General features: G+C 37.7%; 2 protein-coding genes across 2 annotated transcripts; one reads left to right on the top strand and one right to left on the bottom strand.

Moving 5' to 3' along the window:
- Positions 1-679: 679 nt before the first annotated feature.
- On the bottom strand, positions 680-20,101 carry ntn4 (netrin 4). Its single transcript, XM_084405977.1, has 10 exons — positions 19,692-20,101; positions 17,574-18,049; positions 16,357-16,626; positions 8,975-9,101; positions 8,474-8,659; positions 6,493-6,682; positions 5,186-5,265; positions 4,935-5,003; positions 4,676-4,849; positions 680-1,308 (listed from the first exon to the last, which is right to left on the bottom strand). Exons 1-10 carry the CDS (start codon positions 19,768-19,770, stop codon positions 1,163-1,165), a joined length of 1,797 nt encoding a protein of 598 aa, XP_084262103.1. The 5' UTR covers positions 19,771-20,101; the 3' UTR covers positions 680-1,162.
- A 1,565-nt stretch (positions 20,102-21,666) lies between these two features.
- snrpf (small nuclear ribonucleoprotein polypeptide F) lies at positions 21,667-25,297 on the top strand. The gene is made up of 4 exons (XM_084406140.1): positions 21,667-21,920; positions 22,489-22,614; positions 23,829-23,893; positions 25,060-25,297. Exons 1-4 carry the CDS (start codon positions 21,918-21,920, stop codon positions 25,124-25,126), a joined length of 261 nt encoding a protein of 86 aa, XP_084262266.1. The 5' UTR covers positions 21,667-21,917; the 3' UTR covers positions 25,127-25,297.
- The last annotated feature ends 732 nt before the right edge of the window (positions 25,298-26,029 follow it).

Genomic DNA, 26,029 nt, shown 5'->3' with positions numbered 1-26,029 from the left:
CCTGGTTTAGAAATATTTAAAGTTTTTTATTTTTATATTTTATACTTTGAAAGAATATCGTTGGTATTTTTAGATATTATAATCATAAGATAAATTAGGTGGTAAATAAATGTCACCTCCAAAGTAATAATGAAATTAAAGGGACAGTTCATCACAAAATGTACTCACTCTCAAGTTGTTTTAAACCTGTATAGATATTTTTTTTTTTCTATTGAACTCAAAAGAAGCTATTTTGATGAATGTGTTTAGCCATGACAGTTGACAGTAGCCATTGACTTCCATAGTAGGAAAAAACAATACTACGAAAGTCGATAGCTACCATTAACTGGTTACCAACATTCTTCAAAATATCTTCTTTAGTAAATAATGACAAAATTTTCATTTTTGGGTGAACTATCCCTTTAAGTGTGAGCTTTAGCCATTTCACTTTTGTAATAAGATTTTTAAGACAGCTTTGGCCTACCTTTTCTTTCAGCAGTAAATCATGTTGCATTGCATTCATGAATTTGTGTTCTTATGAATATGAAACATACTCATTAATATGATTATAGGCTGACACCTTGTGGTCGTGGTCGGTACTAAAATGTATTAATGCATGCCAATAAATGTAAGAAAACTCATAACATAAAGGTTGTTTTTTTTCAATTGTGATAAAGGTAAACCATAAGACAATAATATTGCATATATGCGTTGTATTTTTATGTGTACAAAATGCATGCTATATACAGGGTTAGTTATAGAAATAAAAAACTACATATATTATCTTATATATACACATACATACATATTTTTTATACATTTTGTACAGTGCTAGTATTCACCTGACAGCTAGCGAATACATCCATACAGCTGGGTTTAAAGCAGTGGTTCTCAACCAGGAGGCCGGGGCCCACTAGGGGTCTCAGCAAGCTTCCCAATAGGTATAAATGTAATTATATTCACATAAAACATTGACATTTACAACATTAAACTGTCATTTATTTTTTATTTTATTACAACAGAAGTACCAGAGGTACATATCAGCTTAGACAGGAGGGTCTCCAAAATTTTGTCTTGGACAAAAGTCGCAACTGTTGAGAACCACTGTTTCAAAGAATTGATTCAGAGGGTGAAAATGGTCGTAATAAAATAAAGGCTAAGTTGACAGGTAGCATGGAAGACTCTAGGTGTTTGAACTACATTTCGTTTTCAGAAGCTGATGGACTTTTTGGCTCAAGCTGGGTCTCCATGGCTTCACTATACTCTTCATGTTAACCATGGGAAGGCCTTTTCTCACATCCTCGTGTCCAACTACGAGATATTCCATCCCTAAAGCAAGAGGAAAAACAGTTTGATCAGTTTACAGAAGTATCACATTAGGCCAATATCACCAAACATGTATAAAAAAATGAACTAATTTAGTATTATTTATAAACTCTTAAAGTATGTATTAATATTTTAACTCTTTTATTCTTATATTTTCGGTTTTCATTTTAATTTGAATAATTTTGTTATGTGCTTTTATTAGTTTATTATGTTTTACATTTTTATCCATCCCATCCCACAGCCTTTTAAACCCATTCACTGATCATTAATGTTTGTATATTATTATTTGTTATATTATGTCATTGTTATGTATTTGCTTTATTTTCCCCCTCATTTCATGTCTCTCTTTAACATAATATACAGAACGTTAATTAGGTAAAGTACTATACTTAAAGCATATATTTTGTAAATACTGTAAATACTCCACAATCATGCCCGAAAATCAAGTTTAGACTGCATTTCTGTAGGCTTAGGCTATGCCAGTGTGTGACGATAAATGAGCCTTGGCCCAATTCCAATTTTATTTGTATACCCCTACGCCTCCCCCTCCCCCTTGAAACAGAGTGGTAAGGGTAAAAAATATTCCCCTAAGAAATGGGACACCACCACTACACCATTACATGTCATTATACGTCGTCGCTAGCTCCTACGTCAAAGGAAATGCCCAGATGACCATAAATATGAACACAAGATTCTGTAAGCATAAAACATTAATTTACTTTATCTTTTAATCATCTGAAATTAATTTCATATGAAATTAACTTTTTTCTCAAACAATATTATTATTATTAGTTTTAGTATTATTATTACATTAAGACATAGCTTCTACTGTACAACTGTAATACATTTGTCACAATTTCCGAACTTTTATTTTGACGGGTTGCCGCGAAGACCTTTGAGTTTGTGTGTTTATGATATATGTACTTAGTTTTTTTATCAAATGAATGGGTTCAACATGCTAGGGCGTTCAGTATTATGGGCCCTAAGCTCTGAAATAAGCTTCTCCAGAAACTCTTCACGGTCTCTTCACGGCAGAACTGAAAACTCATTTGTTCACATTGTTTGAAACTAATGGGTTCCCCTTTCTGCTATATCAACACTTCTTCAGTTCTTCATCTGCCATGCTATGTTTGTGTTTGGCTGCTTGTTGTTCTTTGCTTGTTCTTTTGTATTATCTGTATTATTTGTCTATTTTGTAAAGTGTCCTTGGGTCCTTGAAAGGCACTATATTAATAAAACGTTGCTATTAATAATAATAATAATATAAAAATATCAAATAAAGAAGACATGATCAGTGAATGGATTTAAAAGGCTGTGAGATGGGATGGATAATGTTTCCTCGTAGGCCTATATTAGTTTAGGTATTAGTTCTTACATATTCTTTTAACATTTTTTTAATAAATTCAATTCAATTCACATTTATTTGTATAACGTTTTTCGGCTTTACAGAAAATGCATGCGTCTACATTACAATTTAGAGTAAACTGTTATCAGAGGTGACATTGTTCAAGTTATGCATTTCAGAAATGTACATATATATATACACATTTCTGTAATGAAATTAAGTGTATTAATTAAGGGCAAAAACAATGAGCTCATTGAGGTAAAGAATACATGTTAACAAATGTTTAAAATATATATAACTTTTTTTTAAACAAACTTAATAAAATAATACAAAAATATGAAATAAAAAAGACATGATTGGTGAATGGATTTAAAAGGCCTAATATAATAGTATAATAGGCTATAGGTTAATATAATCAATTTTAAATTTGTCATGCTTAATTAAAAATAAAATATGAATTTATTAATAATATCCATTTGTGATAACCACAGGTTGCTATGGTCATGCAAGTTAGTTTACACATTAAACTCATGGCCACAAGAAAAATGTCGTTCCCTAAACATAGGATCTCGAGGCCACGACATATCATCACGTTCCCATGAGTTAATATGTCATGGCCACAACAAAACTAACTGAACCGAATATGTTCCCTCCCGGTCACCGTAGTTATCAGATTGTGTGTGATATGGTATTATATTAAATAACTTTGCTTCCACGGAATCTGCGCTCACAGAACTGAAAACTGAAAACGCTGTAAATTCACACATCATTTACAATGCATTTAATAATACCTCCAGTTAAACACGTTTCTCCGAGGTCCATTTAACGCAATCTGATCAGATTTAAATCCATTCCACGGATTTATCCCCACAATCAACACAGGAAATGTGCGGGGAAATGTGCAGACGGGCTTGCGTATCTCCTACCACTGCTATGCTGATGACACACAGCTCTTCCTCTCATTTCAACCAGATGATCCCACAGTAGCTGCACGGGTCTCAAGCTGTCTGGCGGACATCTCCACATGGATGAAGGAACATCACCTGCAGCTCAACCTGGCAAAGACTGAGCTTCTCGTCCTCCCTGCCAATCCGTCTCTACAGCACGACTTCACCATCCAGCTAGATTCATCATCAATCACCCCATCAAGGTCGGTCAGAAATCTTGGAGTAAAGTTTGATGACCAGCTGACCTTCACAGATCACATTTCAAAGACAGCTCGATCATGCAGGTTTGCGCTGCACAACATCAGGAAGATCAGGCCTTTCCTAACTGAGCACGCAACACAACTCCTCGTCCAGGCCATGGTCATTTCTAGGCTTGACTACTGCAATGCTCTTCTGGCCGGACTTCCAGCATGTGCAACCAAACCCCTACAGATGATCCAGAATGCTGCAGCTCGCCTTGTCTTCAACGAGCCCAAGAGAGCACACGTAACTCCTCTGTTCATCTCTCTGCACTGGCTACCTATCGCTGCTCGCATCAAGTTCAAGGCATTGACGCTTGCTTACAGATCTGTCACAGGCTCAGCTCCCCCCTACTTTCACTCACTCCTACGAGTCTACATCCCTACCAGACGCCTACGATCGATCAACGAGCGACGTCTCGTGGTTCCATCACAGAAAGCCACAAAATCACTTTCCAGAACATTCTCATTCACAGTTCCATGCTGGTGGAACGCACTCCCCACCCTCATCCGGAATGCAGAATCCCTGACAACATTCAAAAGACAGCTGAAAACCGATCTATTCCGTGAGCACTTAACCTTATAAAAAAAATAAATAAAAAAAAACCCTTCCCTTTGAAACCTCACTTATCAGGCTTATGCTACTCTGATTAATGCCTGAACTTCGTATTCTGAGCACTTCTTGCGTTGTTTTTGTTTTTGCCTCTTCATGATGACTCGCTTAATTTAGTCCTAATTTGTAAGTCGCTTTGGATAAAAGCGTCTGCTAAATGACTAAATGTAAATGTAAGTGTAAATGTATCATGACAGACCATGAATCTGTGCGCATGTTTGCTAACCTGGGAAAAGTACAGGGCAGGTGCAGCCTCGTGAGGTCCACGACTCGGGATAAAGAGTTCGATTTCCCCGAGAGAGCCTGAGGCGCGAGTTATCCCACAACACCTTGAGAACCTTCACATCCACTTCTGCATGAGAGCCCTTGTCATGAGCACCGAGCACTCTCACCTTCACTGCTACAAACACACAAGCAAACACACATTAACTACGTGAAGTGAACAACACTGAGTGCACAGCCGGACTGTTTTACACGCTGCTTACCGTAAGCATATTTTACGTTGCAGAATACTTTGCTGTTTCCAAGGGCTTGCTGTTTGCATACACATTTGTCTGTCAAGAAAAGAAATACCCAGCAATTAAAGTATTGGCTGTCAGTTTTTTTTCTGTAGCTATGACAACTTAAAAACAGGCACGACTTTACAACAGCACATGCCTTTAACCCAGACGAGACAATAAACTTTTCACGGGAACAAGACGGCGCTGTTATCAGCTCCAAGATTTCCATTTAATACCTGGGTGACTAAGGGCGGAGAAAAGCTCTTCTGTTCGAAAAAGATTATTTTCTGCCGTGCCGTTGTGATCTGATTCAGACCTAGACAAGAATCACACACACACACACACAAAGAAAACACATGTATGGTTATATATCTATGTTACTATCTATCAATGTAATTGATATCATAATATATAAATTATATAATACAACTACATGTAAACCACAAAATGTCTTTTTGGTTCCCAGGAGGAAAATGACTTGTTTTTTTGAAAATAGGTTTAGGGGGATAGAATATACAGTTTGTACAGTATAAATATCATCACGTCTATAGAAAGTCCCCATAAAACATGGAAACTCAACATCCACTCAAGTCACATTTGAAAACGAATCTCATTGGAATTGACGACAAAATATCAAACCAAATGGCATTTATTTTAAATAAAGTTAGCGCAAGCACACTTTCCAAGCAAGAAGCGTCAAAGATGGCATGTGTTGAATGATAAAACAAAACGTATATTACTATTCAAAATAAAGAAAAACATTTGGACACTTTCTGATTGTCCTCTGCTAGGACAAATTCAGATGCCATCACAAATTCACCTACAATCACTTTGGGACCAATTGGTGAAACTATCACTTAGTTTGAAATTGAAATTGAATTGAAATATGAAATTCATACATTTTTAAATGTGACTTACAAACTTACCCGTCTAAATGTTATTTTAGTATTATATATATAACATTGTAGTATTTATTATTATTATTCTATTTTTAAGTTCATTTTAGTTTTAGAAATTGTTACATCCTTCTGTCATATTATTTTAAAATATTTCTATATAGCTTTCATTTATTTTTATTTCAATTTGAGTTTTAGTCATTTTGGTACCTCGACTTAAAGGTATAGCGGAGGATCTTTCCGAATTTTAGATAAGACCCGCCCTCTCCACTTTTTGAATAAGTTTGATTGATTCACCATAATGATTGACAATTAGGAGGACCAATAGTATAGGTGATCCACCCGGAAGTAAAAAATCATCCGCTATACCTTTAAACTTCAGCCTGTAAATTTCATTTAAGTTTTTCATCTAATATTTATATTGTATTTTATTTCAGTAACCAAAATCATTTGTTTAACAGCTATAGCTTTAGTTAAAAATAACGACACTGATATTAGGCCATCCTAGCTAAAAAAAAAAAATCACACACTAATATCAGCATCATGTAAATGTGAATTATAGTGTATTGTTATTGTACTTTTGTTCAAATAAATGCATTATCAATGTCTTATATAATCAAAAAGCCAGCAAAAAGGTTCATATTCACCTAATCATACAGTCTCCTGTGTACGGGTCACAATCACCAGCACACTGGCAGGGCTTGCAACCATATTCATCGAAACCCCAGTATCCCAGCATGCACTGGTCACAGTGTGGCCCGGCCACCCCTGGCTTACAGATGCAGTCTCCATTATCAGGGTTACAACTAGTGGAACCAACATGGTTACACATGCAAGCTGCAATACAGAAAGAAAGAAAGAAAGTTACACAAAATGCACACATCAGACTGCAAATTACATGCATATTATTAGTGGCGTTTCCTGAGGCTCAGCACAAATATAATTGTGCTTTTCTCTAAGCAATGCATTTTTCAATGACTCACATCATAAGAACGAATATATAGAGCTATCCCGACGCTTTGCATGCGCAGTCAATTATTATGAGCCTGATGTCATCTGATGATTAATCTGTCTGCCTCCACATTCACAATATGCGCGTTTACACTCCTGCACACACACATGGCCGAGATCCCATCAATGTTCTTGTTATTCTACATGTCCCAACTCGCCGTAAGAGCCATTAGCATTCCGAGCACGAACAACATTCAATACCAAACATCCCCTCAATGTGTGCATGCGTGTGTGTGCTACAATATTGGACATGTTCGCTGATCTCTTGAATTCTGACATCTAGGCCAAGCTGCACACGTATACTCAAACACTCACTCGCATTTTCATGCACACGTTGAAGAAAGACGGAGATCAGGAACGGAACTGAACAGTGGGGAAATCACAGATACTCCACATGCCATTTTAAGCAGCTTTTCAAAATCTCAGATTAATGCCTTTCATCTTTGTTTAAGACACAAACACACACATTCACACACACAAAAAAAATACTAATTATAAGGAACACTGGATCCAATTTTTTTAGAAGTATTCCACACTTGGAAAGCCGTTTTATTAAAGTTGAAATATTGTGTGTAAGTATATCATATAATCCACGGATCGCTGAGCATTAAATGATTTTAATGCATGACGTGGAGACAAAGAACCACCTGACGCAAAATGGAGTCTATTCAAATAGATTAAAGCACAACTAGCTGTGGATTATCCCTCTTATACCATGGTCATTTGCCAGCACTGACAAGTTAAAGCTGTTATGGATGTTTGCAGCATAATATTTGACTGGAAGGGTACAAATTATTTTCATCGCTACAACAACCATAATGAAATTACTCTAGCATACTGCTCCCAATAAGTGACAAAATAACGCCAACATTTTCCTGTTTACATGTTGTGATTTGTATAGTTACAGCGTGAACAAATAACAAGGTCACATGAGACAGCCATCTTCTGACTGTATACATACTGGGAACTATATTCTCAGAAAGCGAAGCACTGCTACTTCTGCGGAGGGATTTACTCCAACTCTGAGCGAACTCTCTGCTCCTCACCACAGGGCTTCTCAGGTGCTGTGAACAAATCACTCCGCCCAAGTAGCAGTGCTTCGCCTTCTGAGAATATAGTTTCCAGTATGTATACAGTCAGAAGATGGCTGTGTCTCATGTGACCTTGTTATTTGCACACGCTGTGACTATACAAATCACAACATGTAAATAGGAAAATGTTGGCGTTGTTTTGTCACATATTGGGAGCAGTATGCTAGCTGGAGCCGTTTACCTCCAGTCTTTGTGCTAAGCTAGGCTAACGGTGGGTGCGTCAGACAGAGTTACGGCACGCACGGAGATGAAAATTGTATGTATGGACTTATCTAACTCTGGGTGATACGGTGAATAAGCTAAAGTCCCAAAAAGTCAGCGTGTTCCTTTAATACAGAACAGTGATTAAATTGACTGGAACTACCTGTGCAATAAATGGTTTTAGTACACACCTTCCAGCCAGTCATAATCAAGAATTCAGACTGACCATAGTATAAAAATATATGAATGCGCCGATGTTGAGCGATTAATGCGTGAACATGGATTTGAACGTGCGTTTACACAACGATGCATGATTGTGTCTTACATCTGCAGGAACCCGGGGCAGTGAAGGGTCTCTCGGGGTCTCTGTAGAAGCCGCTCTGACAGTGCTGGCAGTGGCGGCCGCTGGTGTTGTGAAGGCAGTCACACACACCGCCACTCCGCTGACCCGAGCGTAGCCATGCACTTTCGTCAAAGTGACAACTCTCAGCGTGGCCGTTACATTTACACTCTACACAATGACACAAGAATACACATATATTAGGTTGTAGGTATAGTTCACAATATTACTGTTTTTATGATTTTTTTTATCAAATGAATGCAGATTTGGTAAGCATAGACTTACTGAAAGAAAAATCTTACTGACCCCAAACATGACAATAGTGTAAGGAACAAATTATATACTGAGATTGAGAGTAACCAAATCACAGCAACACCCTGACAACCAGTAACAACACTCTAGCACAGATGTTGTGAGACGTCACACATTTCTTCAGTGCTGCTCTTTCCAAGTTACCGCTTAGTTTTACATATGAACTGAACTTACTAGCACACTGATGAGCTTCTCCGGTTAAACCGTTAGCTGGTTGCCATGGTCGGTCGTTGTAAAGACGATCACAGCGTTCACAGTGATCCCCAGCCGTGTGATGCCGGCACACACATTTACCGTGAACCTGTGGCAGAGGCCAGAAAAACACAATTCACAATACAATGACATATTGTTACACATTCACCTTAGAGGACCTCAGGCCAAAGACTTGTTAAAAATCTTACAAGCACAGATCTACTAAGCCGATCGCCAACATGCTCCAGCGTCAACTGTGTTCATTCAGGTGCCAAATATTTAATCATACCGCATACTTTGCCAAACTATAAACCAAATGGGATAGGCCAACACCTAACGCTTTGTGTTCTTACCCTGAACCTACACTTAACTTGTTTGCTACACTAAAATCACTGGAGTTTTTCCAATTGACTTACATTGCCAAAACTAATTATTAGATTCACTAGGTAGGTACACTACCCAAACGTTTACTTTAAATAAAAGTAATACATGTAAGGTATTACAATTAATACAACTAATTTACAATGTCACAAAAAGTTTGCATTGTTACAAAGGTTTTCGATTACAAATAAATGTTTAACGTTCCATTCATCAAAGACTCCACAAAAAATTAAGCAGCACAACTGTTTTCAACATTGATAATAATAATAAATGTTTCTTGGGCATCAAATCATCTTATTAGAATGATTTCTGATGGATCATGTGACACTAAAGACTGGAGTAATGATGCTGAAAATTCAGCTTTGCTCACAGGAATAAATTACATTTTAAAATATATTCATATAGAAAAACAGTTATTTTAAATTGTAATAATATTTCACAATATGTAAACAGTAATATTGTGAAATATTATTTCAATTTAATAGTATTTTTGATCAAATAAATGCAGCCTTGATGAGCATAAGAGATTTATTGACCCCAAACTTTTGAACAGTAGTATAATTGATAACATTTTGACATGACTGCCATTACTCTTACTACTGCTCACACTTTTAGGTTTAGGGATTTGGAATATGTAAATAATAAGACTAAATATTTAAACTTTTTAAAGAATTTGTGCAAAAGACGTGAATGTTATATCAAACCGTGTGTCTTGTTGTGGGGAGTTGTGCTTTTACTTTTCTAAGCCAGCAGAATTTTGCCCGGGAGATGATTAAATAAAAATAAAAAAATACCCATAATCCATTTTCACGTGCTGCAGCCCCTCATTCTCTCCTACATCCCTTTAAATTAATTATGTGCTCAACATCTCTCGTTTAATAGTCCTGTATAAAAACATCCTCCTCGCCCTGTTTACCTAATGCTTCTCAATATCCCAGACTCAGCCATCCATCCAGATGTCCTCTCCTCCGCGAGTTCCCAATGAAAGCACGGATAAATATTATCGGTCACTCTCATGTGGAATGAAAATAAAATGAGAAAAGAATTTTGAAAATACCTCAGGAGAAAAAAAAGAAGGACAAATTAGCGCTTCAGAGGGAAAGAGGAGGGGGGGCTGGCAGCGCTCCATCCAGTTGGCATCTGAAACACTTTCACATGTTTATCATCATAATATGGGAGGAAACGCACTCAGACGCACACACTCTCCCTGCTAACCAAAACATTCCTGCAGGGGCACACAAGGGTTGCGTGTGAGCACGTGTTCCTATTATGAGTGTGGATGGACGAAGCATGTCAATGCGACCGTGTTTGTCTGCATGTCTGGGTGGGAGGTGTGTATGTCTGTGTGTGCATGCTTGTCGATTGGCACGGGGTGTGTGTTTTGTCTGGGATGCTAGATCAAACGGTCTGACCTTTGATAAGAGAGCAATGAGTTGATGTGTGTGTGTTTGAGTGAGTGAGACTAATTGCTGTTATTGTCTGATCACAGCATGCAAACAACAACAACTCAATTAGGAAGGGCGAGCAACGCAGCCCCTCGTTTTCGTCTCGGCGCTTATCGGTATTCCTCCCTCCGTTTTTATCCTTCAGTTGCTATCAAGAGTTTTATCTCTCCACAGAGATAGAGCCAAATGAACAACAAAAACACGGCTTATATAATCTGAAACAAAGACAGTGAGAGTGAGAGGGGGAAAGGGAATGAATCAGTGACAGACGGGGAACTGTTTATGTAACCATACGGGAAACATGTTCTCGGGAATGTGGATAACCATTGTTATGCCCACAGAATGAAAGCCAATTTGGTCCAGAACTGTGTTGTTATTAACTTAAACTCATAAAATCATTTTAAAGCTGAAATAATACTAGTTGTAAAAACGTACCTTTTTCAATTACAAATTACAAATATTTCCTTAGCAACTAAAATCTTAAGTACTAGTTGAAGTACCAAAATACAGAGCCCCGCACATGACATGCAGGAAAAAAAATATGTACCGTATATTGTGGCCATGAATTACCAATTCGTTCCCACGACTTATTTATATGTCAGCACGTTTTACCAATTCGTTCTCTTGTTTTAAGTTGTCATTGGTAATGACATGACATCGGTAATGCTCATCTATGCTGGCTCCATTGAAGGTATCTTTGAGTAAAACAGCTCTATATTTAATGAAGCACATACAAATGCGACCTGTTTTACAGATTAATAAAGTTTGTGGCGCATAATCCACCGTTAGTTTGTGAGGCCACAACCGGATACTCTTTCATCCAGCCACCACAGGGAGGTGTCTTCCAAATATTGACATCACTCTATTCCTTCTAAAGGGACTTCCTGTTTGTCGGTTTATAAGCCATTGCCGAAATTGCATACTTCCCTACTATATAGTAGGTGAAAAACTATATGTGACAAAATATGTATGTCTGAATTCATATACTCATAAAACAGTAGGCAAAAAGTACCCTGATGACCTACTACCGCGAGATTCTGAAGTGTGCATATTACTATCCCATGAGGCCACAGGAGAGGATTTATGAATGGCAGTGAAGAAGCATAACTGGTCACTTGATAATGACAGCATGGCGAATGTAGTATGTATAGATTGCATTCATACTATCTAGAATGTAATTTTTTAGTGGTCGTGAAGTAATTACTACTCAAGAGAGTATGTAATTTCCGACGCAGCCCTTGTGCTCCACTAAGCCAAAGACTATAGATATACAAAGATGTTGCACTCCTATTACTTATGAATGGGAGAAACGGCAAAGCACAATATGGCGGAATATGTCCCGCCTTCTAAATAAAAGAGCCAATCACTGGTTGGTAGATTCATTGTGTAACTTCATTGCATCCAGTGTTTGATTTCTCTAATACTTGCAGACAATGAGTCAGGCAGAGATGAAATATCAGAGGAGGTGGTAAGATGGATTTGGACGTCATCAGCATAACAATGAAAGTCCATACTTGTGTATGATATCAAGTGGTAAAAAGGTAACGGACCAAGGACTGAGCCCTGTGGAACACCCTGTGTCAGTGGAGTTGTGGTGGACTTATACCCTTGACAGTACTTTCAATCAGTGAGATAAGAAATGAACCAGGAAAAAGCATAACCACCAATTCCGATATCAGAAAGACAGGAAATGAGAATATTATGGATATTCTGTACTGTGAGATGGGCGAAATCCAGATGGAAAAGGTTCAAATAGACCAATTACAGTCAAGTATAATCATATTTGAGAGGCTACTACTTTCTCTAGTATTTTTGCCAGAAATGGTAAATTAGAGATTGGCCTGTAACTGTTCATATTTAAATGATCCAGGCCAGATATCTTAAGGATGGGTGTGACCGCTGTAAGACAGGAACAACTGGAAGAACTGGAAGAGAGGGCTACTCTCTGAGAAAACAAAGGAAATGAACATTTGAACTCTCTTGTTATATTACCATCCCCATTCGAGACACGATTACACTTGAGTCGATCACCTCCCAATTTACACATCATTCCCTTCACCCATCTCTACCTGAATTCACCCAAAAATCTATATGGTTTAATATGAACAATTATCATACAGTATTATACATGTTTGGTATCATTTGAAATGTCTCAGTGCGACTGGTACAAAGGTTTCATTCCCACAGAAGTAAACCAAAAAGGTAATAAGGTGTGGAGAGTTTAGATATATCTTGTTAACTGCTGTGGGTGTGCCCCCATGTAAATCAACCTCTGTCCCCAGTAAGTCTGGGACGGTGATTAATGCAAATTCCCACTGTGAACTCATTTTTACATTTGAAAAGAGGTTTCTGGGTTTCTTGGTCTGAGTATTTAGAGAGATGCTGAACAAGGCTCAGGGGACGATTTGTAACTCAAATTAGCCCGTGATGCAGAGTGTATACAGGCACTCCACATCATGTATTTTATAATGTCAGGTTCGCATCTTCTCTCTTTATTCCAGAGCATTTGATGTTTCGTATTTATTATCTTTGAACTGATTATGAAATTGGCATGATACATTTACCTGACATAATAAATTGTTACATTTAATTTAATTCCGACTGACTCTGAAATTGTTTTCCCAAGTAGATTAAACCGATTCTTATGTGACAACTAATATTTGGCATCAATTCAAGTGTCCTTGGTTTGCAAAGACAAGAAGTGAATTTCCGTTTAGAACAGCAAATGCTGCTTGACCAATCTAAATTTGGGTGTGTCTTACCTTTTAATTTAATTCAATTTAAATTAATTTAATAACATTAATTAAATGTTACTTTAGATAAGTGTACGTGGGAAACCACGGCATGGCCAATCCAAAGCTATTATAAGAGAAGTAATATTGGTCAGCTTATATCTTTAATAGTGGCTATACCTCTACTAAAGTAAACGTTAAGTTACATTCAAGTGTATGGAATTCCAGGGGGCTATACCAAAGTATCTTTGATTGTGTAAACGTGAATGTGACCGATCTAAGGTATATAGCAATTACCTCTGTTTGGTGACCAAAACTGATGGGCTTGTGAACGTGAGACCCACGTTAAACAGAAGACGTGAGGACCTCTGAGCGACATAGTTTCCTAATCTGAACGAGTAAAATAAAATTAAAGAGTTAAAAAGAATAATCAAACATTCGCTCACATTTAATGATGTAGTGGAGCGGCTAAGTAACATAATCGTTCAGTTTATGATACAAGCGTGAAAATTGGCATGAGCAGTCTCCATGGGTCACTTGACAAGAAAATTGTCCGAGCCACTTGAAATTTCAAGATGGCGGCCATTTTTCAAGATGGCCGACACCTTAGTGGAGCAGTTAAGTGATATAGTGGTTTATTTGGTGATACAAACATGAAAATTGGCATGAGCAGTCTCTGATGGTCACTAGACAATAAGCCACCCACAGCTACTTGAAATTTCAAGATGGCGGCCATTTTTCAAGATGGCCACCACCTTAGTGGAGCAATTAGGCTCATGGCAATTTTCATGCTTGTATCACCAACTAAATGATTTCTTAAACCTAATTGCTCCACTAAGGTGGTGGCCATCTTGAAAAATGGCCGCCATCTTGAAATTTCAAGTAGCTGTAGGTGGCTTATTGTCAAGTGACCCACAGAGACTGCTCATGGCAATTTTCATGCTTGTATCACCAAATAAACCACTATATCACTTAACTGCTCCACTAAGGTGTCGGCCATCTTGAAAAATGGCCGCCATCTTGAAATTTCAAGTGGCTCGGACAATTTTCTTGTCAAGTGACCCATGGAGACTGCTCATGCCAATTTTCACGCTTGTATCATAAACTGAACGATTCTGCCAAACATAAGCACTTAGCCGCTCCACTAATGCTCAGATATCATTAAAACCTTTTTTATTTATGGAGTCAATACATATGAGAAAATGTATTTCGTTTAATCTTGTTGTGTTGCGTAAAAGAAAAGACAGTAATGTGCAGAGACCTTCACCCGTCTTAGCGGAAACCCCCATTTGGACCGATAAACGGGCTTACAATATCATGTATGATATCAAGTGGTTGCATGTAGATTGTAGATGATAAAAAGTAACGGACTAAGGACTGAGCCCTGTGGAACACCCTGTGTCAGTGGAGTTGTGGTGGACTGATACCCTTGCATGGTGACAGTACTTTCAATCAGTGAGATAAGAAATGAACTAGGAAAAAGCAGAACCACCGATTCCAATAGCAGAAAGACAGGAAATGAGAATATCATGAAAGATAGTATCAAACGTTGAACTTAGATCAGGGAAAATTAGGATGTTTGTAAACCCAGAATCCAAAGAAAGAAGGATATCATTAACCACACGAATGAATAAGAGCCGTTTCAGTACTGTGAGATGGGCGAAATCCTAAGATGGAAATGGTTCACAAAGACCTATTACAGTCAAGTATAATCATGTTTGAGATTAGAGATTGGCCTGTAATTATTCATATTTAAATGATCCAGGCCAGATATCTTAAGGATGGGTGTGACCGCAACAATTTTTAATTCCGCAGGGACAATAGCAGATACTAAACTACAATTTACCAAACTGGTTATGATCGGTGAAATATCAGAAACACTCATTTTAATAAAAGCAGATTGCAACCAATAAGTTTACAAGCGCGTGCTCTTGCGCATGCTCGAATTTATGAGCGAGCACTGTGGGTACCTTCAGACTGAGACGCAACAACACAACATGCTGGAAACTAAGGTAAACTCCCACTGCAACGTTACAATAATAGGCTACTTTTATCAGCTTGACGTTGAACTAATGCTCGTACCATGATAAGTATGGAACCCTATCAACCGTGCCGAATTTTGCCACTGCAAGCACCACTTCACATTTTCTTCAGGAAATGTACATTCTAGGTTTGTAGATAAGGTTTCTCCGTGATTCAGATGCCCTGCCGATGTTGAGCCGTGTTTTTTCACCCGAAGTTCATGCGATTCATGTCTGGCCTTATACGAGCTTCAGCAGAAATGTTTTTTGTTTTGTTTTTTTTCAATATGTGGAGTTTGTGTTGGAGTCTGTGTTGTGCTGGGAGCAGGTCGTTTCTTAGTGTTATCAGACATGTCATAAGTTGCATAAGTCATAAGTCCATATCATAATTTGCAGTGTCGTCGCTGTTGAGTGCAAAGTCAGTAGGCTAGACAGGGCGAGAGGCTCGGGAGCGCGCGTGCAGGTCACGTCACTGGATTTCGCGGTAAATCCGACCCGACACCTTCACATAAAAATAAGAATACTTGCTTTCCGAGGTAATAGCAAAACCCGCAAAGTGGATAATTTTAATGTGAGATTACAACCCCTTCACACACAGGCAATAAAAAAAGGATTCATTTTAGTAGAAAAGTTACATACAGCACCTTTAATTCTAGGCCATGATGTAACTAAAATAAGAGAACATATTCTGGTGTGAGATGCTAGTACTAAAATGAAAGAACACTGTGTAAGCTAGTATGTACAGACCTAAAAAAAACAAAAAACTATTACAACTGTACACTTACCATGTGTTTGCTAGGAGGGTGTGAGATCTGTTGGTCACCAGCAGGCACACACTGGTCTGCATGCCCGTGGCACAAACAGCCTCCCTTTAAGATAAGGTCATAGATGGCATAGTGGGCAGGAGGCATGTTGGCATCAGGAAGTTTACTCTGGCAGGGGCAGGACTGCGGTTGAAGTAGACGCATCCGTATGTTAGTGATGCCGAGGTGGGATCGGGCATCAATGCTGTATGGATCCAGTTTGTCCCAGGGCGACAGAGCACGGTAAATTACCTGCTCACACACACACACACAACATTTGGGAACCCCTGACGTAACCTAATGCAGTCAGGTTGATTAAATCACATTAAATAATAATAATAATAATAATAAACCAGTGTACAATGAAGGTGAGCTACAGAAGCTAATACCATGATACTTTCATAACCATGTGTATGTAACATGGTATTTATACACTGCCCGGCCAAAAAAAGAAGCAGTAGTCGCTGTTTGGATATAAACAGGCAAATGCTTAAGAGTCTATGATTGGATCATTATATTGCAGTGATTATTATGTTTCTAGCATGTTATATGTTTGGCAACAGTTCTTCTAACTCTAACTGATGGAGTATGTAGCTTTTCATTTCTTAAACAAGCATGTAGGAAGACACATCATGGCCATATTCCAGGATGACAATGTCAAGATTCATCAGGCTCAAATTGTGAAAGAATGGTTGGGAAGGAATATGAAGAGTAATTTTCACACATGAATCGGCACCTCTGAGTCCAGACCTTAAATTCACTGAAAGTCATTGGGATGTGCTGGAGGAGACTTTACAGAGTGCTGGACTCTTGCATTGTCAATACAAGATCTTGACCAAAAATGTATGCACCTCTTAATGGAAACAACATCACAAAACATTTATATCTATCAAAAGGTGCATCAGTTGATGAGTCTTCCGACATGATTGTTTAAGAAATGAAAAGCTACACACTCCATCAATTAGAGTTAGAAGAACTGTTGCCAAAAATACAACATGCTAGAAACATAACAATCACTGCAATAATGATCCAGTCATAGACTCTTTATGCATTTGCCTATTTAAATCCAAACAGTGACTTTTTTTGACCGGACAGACAATGAATGATGCCTACTGATCATCACCACCATTATTTTCCTGAAAATGCATCACACAAACGCATCTGCTTTGAAATGTGAGATTCTGTGTGCGCTCTCTCACCTCTCCATTGATGCAAGGCGATGCTGTGGAGTATTTCCGAGTGCAGCGGTGTCCATCCTCAAGGTTGAACACTTCACTGCAGTTGTGTGCATACAGCATAAGAGCGCTCCACGTGTGCCCGAAGTCCTGCGAGCGCTCGATTGCCATGGCAGCAGGGCGTGGCGACCGGAATATGATAATGAGATGGGTGAAGTAAAATTCCACCTCCAAATCCAGCTGAATAGTTTCAATGGCAGTCTCCTGAGAGGACTGCCACCAGGTCGCCGGTTGTTTGAAGGGCGAGTCTGTCATGGAGGCGGGTGGGTGCGCACGATGCGTTACTGAAGCATCACACACCTCGCAATGCAACACACAACTACCCATTTTGTAGTTACAGTAGCGTTCTGGAGAGGTCGAGCCACACTGAGAAACTGTCTGTACAGGACGCCCGACTGCCAGGTTCCCCATGCGAGGATTACACACCCGATTCTCACATCCTGGTACATTTAAACAAGCACAAATATAAAATACAGTACAACATTACACAAACAAATTGCCAGAATGTAACTAAATGTTATGACTAGAATGCCCCCAAAAAAGCAAGTGGTGGGGAGGGGGGGATACAAACAAAGTAACTGCAAAAAATGTCCAAGGTATTAGTTTTTAGAAAAGTTATATAGCATAATAAGCATAATATATAAGCATATATATATATATATATATATATATATATATATATTATATGCTTATATATTATGCTATATATATAGCAGATCACTTTGATAGATGTCAAATAATGCAATGACATTCATTAAAGGGAAAGTTCACCCCCAAAAAAAAAGAAAATATTTGTCATTTACTCATGCTCAAGTTGTTCCAAAACTGTATGAGTTTCTTTCTTCTGTTGAACACAAAAGAATATATGTGTTGGTAACCAGACAGCTGATGGACCCCATTGACTTCCATAGTAGGAAAAAAAATATGGAAATGGATGCCGTCAACTGTCTGGTTACCAACATTCTTAAAATATCTTTTTGAATTTTTGGGTGACCTGTCCCTTTAAGTCACGTGTCGACATAATCGTTTACTGTTTATGTTCATCCCTAATCAGAGCAGATGTCAATGTTTAGTAGGTTTTTTTTTCATACTAGCATATATGGGTTTCAACAAGGTTTCAGAACTGATAAAGCCAGATTACAAGTCAGATTTGTATCGGTATTGAACAGAAAGTCACGTTTGCGTACTTGTGGAAGTAACCATAACAAAAACACACTACTCACTCAGTCTGAGGCGGAATGTCGACAAGACTTTATTATAGATTTACATATCACAGTCAATGTTTGTGTTGTTTTTAGACATACGGTGTTTAGATCACTGTTTTAATGGAACAAAATTACAATTTCCGTGGCACGAGATTGACATGGACAGACTGCGCCCGAAAATGACCTTATAGGTTTTTTTTATTTTTTATTATAGAACAGGTTACAAGTACACTATATAAATAATAATAATAATAAAAAAAGATGCTGCCTTAAATTTAAGTAGAATCAACTTTGATGTTCAAGTTATTTAAACTTACATTACATTCAAATGAGTTTAAAAATGAGTTGAATCTTGTATAATTTATTTTAAAAAGTTGATTAACTTATTTTGGTGAGTTAAAGCAATGTAAAAACATGTTGTCATAACTTAATCATATAATCTTTTACAGTGTATGTATACACATATAGATACACACATAGAAAGGACATATGCTACAGTATGGTTACATTGTTATAACCAAATGTATAGGTTATATTGGCTATTTAATAATTTAGCAGACGTTTAATAGTCATTGTATAATTTCCAAACTGAATAATTCCTAAACATATACACAATGCTTTAAATTAAAATGTATCACACTGACAAATTAAACGCACTTTTAGCGTGCATCAATCTGAATGCAAATTGGCTGGATTCAGCGAGATCTGGATGGGTGTGTATGCATGCACATGCAAAGTTTGGTTTGTTTTGCATATTCAAATCATCCCCATCTCTCCATATCAATCAGTTCGTCACTCAGACACCACGCATGTTTAGCAAGCCAACTTGATTTGATCGCACGTGCGGGTGAATAGTTTACATGCATAAAACACTGACCTGAACACGCAGGGTGAGGAACGCTCATCACGAGCGCTGCGAATAGCATACATCTCCCTGGCAGCTCCATATTAATCATTAATCCACAAATTATCAAACCCCGCGAGGGTTTTAATCCACAATACCCACGGGAACCTGATTCCGCTCCAGAGCCTTTCAGATTGCATGTAGGAGCACGACTTCACTGGCGTGGGTTGGCCAGGTGCGCAAACGCTGAGCTGAGGTGAGCTGCCCCCATGACAAACAGAAACTATTCACCTGAAGAAGGACAGAAGTCTCGCGCGACAGCGCCATTGGAGTGTAACCTCAAATAAGCGTCTATCTGAGTCACATCTGTCGCCGGTGACAGCTGTCCGCTCGCGCTGAGCTCGTGGCGCGTGTTTTGCTCTGAAACACCTGAGCTGGAGTCTGGAGCCCCTGCTGTGAGTGACAGGACCTTTGAAGAACAGAGGCCACGCCCCTTCTCCCAGCATTTTTCTCGATATAATGGAGCATTCCTGGCATGAGTCATTCAACGTCAGCTCTTGCGGGATGTGCTCTCGCTTTCTCAAAGACACTTTCCATTGCCTTATTAATAAGGCTAATAACACATTTATTACATTAACCTTAACACATAGCCTATGTGCCTTTTTTTCATATGAATTTCTCAATTAAGTTTTTTTTGTCATTTTTTTAAATAATTATTTTCACATTTACACAATTATTTACTCTTGCACACACACACACACACACACACACACACTAAATAAACTACATTTATTCTCTTCTCTGGATGGATTCTTGATCTAGTTGTCTAATAAACTTGGCATTGTGTACTACAACGATTGTTGGCTCTTTGATGAATGCTTGGTTCTTCTTCTGTAAGTCGCTGTTATCAATGTAATTACATATAGGTGATGTTAAATATAATGTTCAGATTTATTTTTGAAATAAGAAAGTAGCCTGTAGCAAGCTGTCATTTAACACAGCAATGCACTGTAGAAAAATATATGTTGAGGTTATACACATTTAAATGATCATTCAAATGTATTTTTATAGCAAAAGTAAATGAATAAAGACATTTATTAAAAAAAAAAAACACTTTCATTCAACATTCTATGATGACATAAACAACAGTTTCATTCAACATTCTCTCATAAACAACACTGTTTCATTCAACATTCTATGATGAGACCGTTTCATATAGCCTATACTGTTCTATTTTTCAGTTGATCAAAGATTCTTTTTTGATTCTCTGAAAACTCTTGGATGACTCTTCTTTGATCTCATTCGGATTGGTTCCAAATTGTGTTAGAAATTCCATGAAATCAAAGCATTAGGGATATTTTGAGATCTAAATCATGTGAAATCAGCTGACAGAAAAAAAAAAAAAAGATTGCATATTTATTTGATCAAGGCAGAAAAGCCTTAAGATTGGTCAACAGGAAGGTATAATACAGGATGAAAGACAGGTCACTTTTTGAAATATTGAAAAAAAATTATTGTCTGGAATGCGGATCTGCAAAAGATTTCCGCTCTAATCCACTAGGCTACTGTTGGCTTTCAGGCAGCTTTTAAGCTTTGATTCATTCACAAAGTACACAACACATTTATATATATATATGTATATATCAATCATATCAGGTGATACAACTGAAGAATCTCTTGGCATGTCATGTCTGCTAAGTTTACATGACATTTCAATAAATGGTAATGAAATGCAACAACAACAACAAAAAAAGAAGCTGGACAAGTCTTCAGAAGATAAATCAACTTTTATTTATTTATTTGTGATGCAGAATTGCTGTACAAATAAAGGACACTGCTGAGCGATTTAGATTTTTTTTTTTTTTAAACATAAATCTAGAGTTCTGTTTGAAAACGTAATGAATGCATTGTAAATCAAACAAAATGGTCAAATGATTCACAGACACTGCTGCTGTGCTGGCAGTCTTCTAAAAGGGCTTTAAAAACGTGTTCTGAGTACTGAGAAATTAACGTAACCAATTAGCCTACACAAAACCGTAATGCATTTGATCTCATTTCAAACGTGATTCCATGGCGTTGTTGCACGCCAGTCCTGCGAGTGGCGCTGTGGGCGAGCGCGCTCTTCTCTCCCGCCGCGCGGTCAAAGTTCGCTCGCAGTCCTTCCCTCTCTCGGCGGCAAGGCGTGCGAGTGTGCTTCACTAGCCTATGCTATTTGAATAAACAATTTTTCTTCTGCCAAACTACTTTAGCAGTACAGTCATGGTAAGTACACCAGCATCTCTCTCTTTTGGCTCAATATGTGAAGTTTTGTTTCGAGAAGCGAGGTGGTTTTCATTCAGGAATGAGCGGACAATGCGGTTGCGTGTTAGCATCTGGAACGTAGACTGGACGTTGTTTTCAGTCATTATCATTGTTGGAACATTTATCTCGTATTATCAGTATTTTCCACTTGCCTTGTCACAACCTAATCATCTGCTATCCGTAGATAGCCTATGATAATTCGCAACAAGAGTTATTATTGTGCCTTCTTATCCTCTTGAGAATACATTTCTAATATAAACTTTAATGTTCACCAGAACCCAACTTGCATTTATTTGTATAATATAATCTCTCTCTATTGGACAGTTATAGGAATGTACATACTAAAAATCATAATTGTTCTTGTGATATCCAGCATAAGCATATATGATACTCTGTTCGTCCTGGCTTAGGTTGGGATATTATGAAAGATTTTCCATTGGAATTTGGAGGTTCAAAATTACATGAATTTTTTTTTTTTTTTTTGTTGTATTTTTTTATATCTGACACTGAACTTTGGCCTTTTCTGCAGAGTTTGCCGTTGAACCCCAAGCCCTTTCTGAACGGTCTCACAGGAAAGCCTGTGATGGTGAAGCTGAAGTGGGGGATGGAGTACAAGGGCTACCTGGTGTCGGTGGACGGCTACATGAACATGCAGGTAAATCTCAATATAATAGACCGTTAATGAATGCCTTGGTCATTGATGCTTTTGATCATCTTTAGCTGTCACTACTTCTCACCATGGCCGGATGCACAATACCCAGTGTAATTGAAATCCCCACTCACATCTGATTTTATATTGACAGAGAGAGGTTCAGCAGTTATTAGGGATGCACCGAAAGGTTTTTCTTTGGGGGGCCGATACCAATTTTAACAAACAACTATTGGCCGATACCGGTATTTGTCACTTGCTCTCTTATTAGAACTTTTGCCATTAAAATGGATCTTGATTTAATTTAGCAAAAGTAAAAAATTAATGCATTAAGGTATAGTTATTATTGCTGCATTATCAAATAATTTCTATTGAACATGGATTGGATCCATTTCAACATTCAACAGGCCTACATAATAAACAGAACAAAGATGCATATGAAATAAACAAAGCTTTTAGGTCTAACAGTAGTTTTCAGGTACAGAAATAAAGTAATAAAATGTAAAATATACTCTTCATTGTATAAATTAAATGTACATTAATTCTCATTAAAGTTACAAAAGTTATTTAGTCAAGAGTAGTGAGCATTTTCTTTTCATTTTTTTTGTCTTTTGTTTGATTAACATTACAACAAAATATTAGGCTACTGTCACTTTAAGAGCTGCGTGGATCCAATATACTGATACACATGCGTGTTATTTCTCAACTGGTTACATTCACTTAAGCCATAATCAACTGTGTTTACAAGGATACAAGACAGGCATTTTGATATGAATTAGAAGTGAAAGGGAACTCAAGTCAGTATTTGCGCGCTGTCTAAAACACTGCTTTCTGGGCGCACGCCAATGTTCACACACAACTTCTCTCACATTTCTTTCGTGTCTTCTTGCGCTTTAATATTTAAATTGGCAAGACTTAAACGCGTGCAAAGGATAAACTTGCGCGAAGATGCAGCGCTGGCCTAATCGAGACAGTGACGAGCAAAGTTAACGCTGGCACCGGGCAGTCCATATTGTTGAGCCAAGTATTTTACCCAGAGAAAAATGTTGGATTATACAACTCAGTGCCTTAACGCAGTTAAATAATCAGCCATCTATACATCTCCCTTTTTCATGCTATAGCCGATGGTTTTAAATCAGCCGACACATCGGTGCATCTCTAATTGTTAGTAGTCTTTCTCTTTATGGGTTAATTGAGCTCTGTCTCTCTGATGCATCTAGCTGGCCAACACAGAAGAGTATGTGGACGGAGCATTAGCGGGTCATCTCGGCGAGGTGCTCATCAGGTAAGATTTTGGATTGAAAATCAACTTTGCGTTGTCACACAGAAGCTGTGTAAGTGCATTTATTCAGCAACCACAAGATAGTAGTCGAGATCCATGTTTGGATTTTTTTAGTTTATCACGGAGAAGGATGAGAAAGATTGCAGATTTAGTGTCAGGAACACAGACTGGCTGAATAACCGTTTCATTTGAACAGAATATCTCAATTTCAGATCATCCGCAGTGTAGAGAGCTTGCGCGCATGGTTGCCAGATTGCAAAAATGAGGTAAAACACCGGGCAGGAAATGTAGGCTATACTTTTAAGGGAAAAGCTCTGATTGGGGGGGATTTAAACTCTTGACATCTGGCAACCGCAAGCATAAAAGCTTGTAGAGCAGTGATCTCAAACTCAATTCCTGGAGGGCCACAGTTTTGCTCCAACCCTAATCAAACTCACCTGATCCAGCTAATCAAGGTCTTCGGGAGTACTAGAAACTTCCTTGCAGGTGTGAGTTGGAGCTAAACTGTGCAGAGCTGTGGCCCTCCAGGAATTGAGTTTGAGATCACTGTTGTAGAGGCAAACATGTAATATTATGTCTCCTTTTTTATTTCTATGACAAAAACAAAGATTTTGGCAGTTTTTATTTAACCACATTTTAGTTTCGTCTTTTATGGTCCATGATGTTGCACGTTGATCTAGTCAGTTATCGTTTTACTCACATTGGTGTCGTGGGAAAAAAGGTTGTTGACAAATTTTTCGTCATAGATTTTCTCTTTTTTTTATGAAATTAACACTAGTGGTAAATAGCATTTGATGATACTTGGACGATACAACACGTCTTCAACATGGATTACACACATCCATAGCGAAAATGGAAATTTTTAAGCTGTTATGTTTATTTTAAAAGTGAAACGTACGTTTCTAATAAGTGACTATGAGAACATTTAGGGTGTGAGTGTGTGCAGTTTACGTTGTCGAACAAAACGTCAAAGCATCGTCAAGTTGTTGACCACAGACTTTTTTTACTCAATGGGAAAAACCCCATAGGAAAACTGAGGGAACCAGTGGTGAATTATTCTTCCGGGTTCTTACGTAATACCGGCACCACTGTTCACGACTCTGCAATAAAAGGAAATGCATATTTTGTATTATACTACTAATGTTTTTTTGTTTTGTTTTTCCCTTCAGGTGTAATAATGTTTTGTACATAAGAGGAGTAGAAGAAGAGGAAGAAGATGGAGAGATGAGAGAATGAAGAGTGAATCGATTTCTTTTTCTAATGGGATTGGAAGATTTATTGGTTAATTTGCAGTTTGTGTTAGTTTTATGTAAAGCTGTTTCTTTTTTCTTTGTAAAATTGTTAGTTTGACATTTTTTCACTGTAAAAGTTATTGGTGGCACGAAAAATAAATTGTGCACTTTTGTATGATTTTGTCATTTTTGTCTGATTTTGAAGTCACCATGAAACACAATTGACCCTACGTACTTAATGCAACAATTCATAAGTGCATGTAATTCTGAAGGAAAAACTTGAGTCTGACTCTATTCTGATATGTAATGTCATATATGGTCTGGTAAACCCCACTATCCAGTTAATTGCAGATGTACAGAATCTCTTCCCACATTAATTGCTTCTTTTTCAATATCATTGAATATTTCACTGGGTGATAAGGTAACATTAGTCAAGTGGTTCATGAATGCTAAAGTTCACTGTAAGAGCCTTTTCATTTTTGAATTACGCTAATATTTTTAATGATCAATATTAAATTATCAATTTGAGTTGTTACAGTTTTTTTTTTACAGTTTAAATTATGGATTATATGTTTGTAATCGTTAATTTCGATATTTATGTGGCCACTTTCTGAGTAAAATCATCTGATCCTACTATTCAGGTTAAGACAGGTTTGTTCTGGGAAATTGCGCAAGAAAGAGTAGAAACAATTATTGATACGTGTATTGTGAAGATTTTAGATCCTAACGAAGGGAAAGAGCGCCATGTTTTATCGTTATTTGTAAATATAGGTTCCAATTTCAGCAGATTTGTGAGTGGCGAATCGATTAAAGTGTGTGACGGACGAGTTTAATGACGAACTTTGCTGAATATTAGTAACAACTTCAAGGCAAGGTAATTTTTAAACTTGTCAATATAGCTCACAGT

The sequence above is a fragment of the Rutilus rutilus genome, assembly GCF_951802725.1.
Source record: "Rutilus rutilus genome assembly, chromosome: 3".
NCBI classification, from domain to species: Eukaryota; Metazoa; Chordata; class Actinopteri; order Cypriniformes; family Leuciscidae; genus Rutilus; species Rutilus rutilus.
The sequence above is the reverse complement of the archived record's forward strand: the minus strand, read 5'-3'. Positions and strand labels throughout refer to the sequence as shown.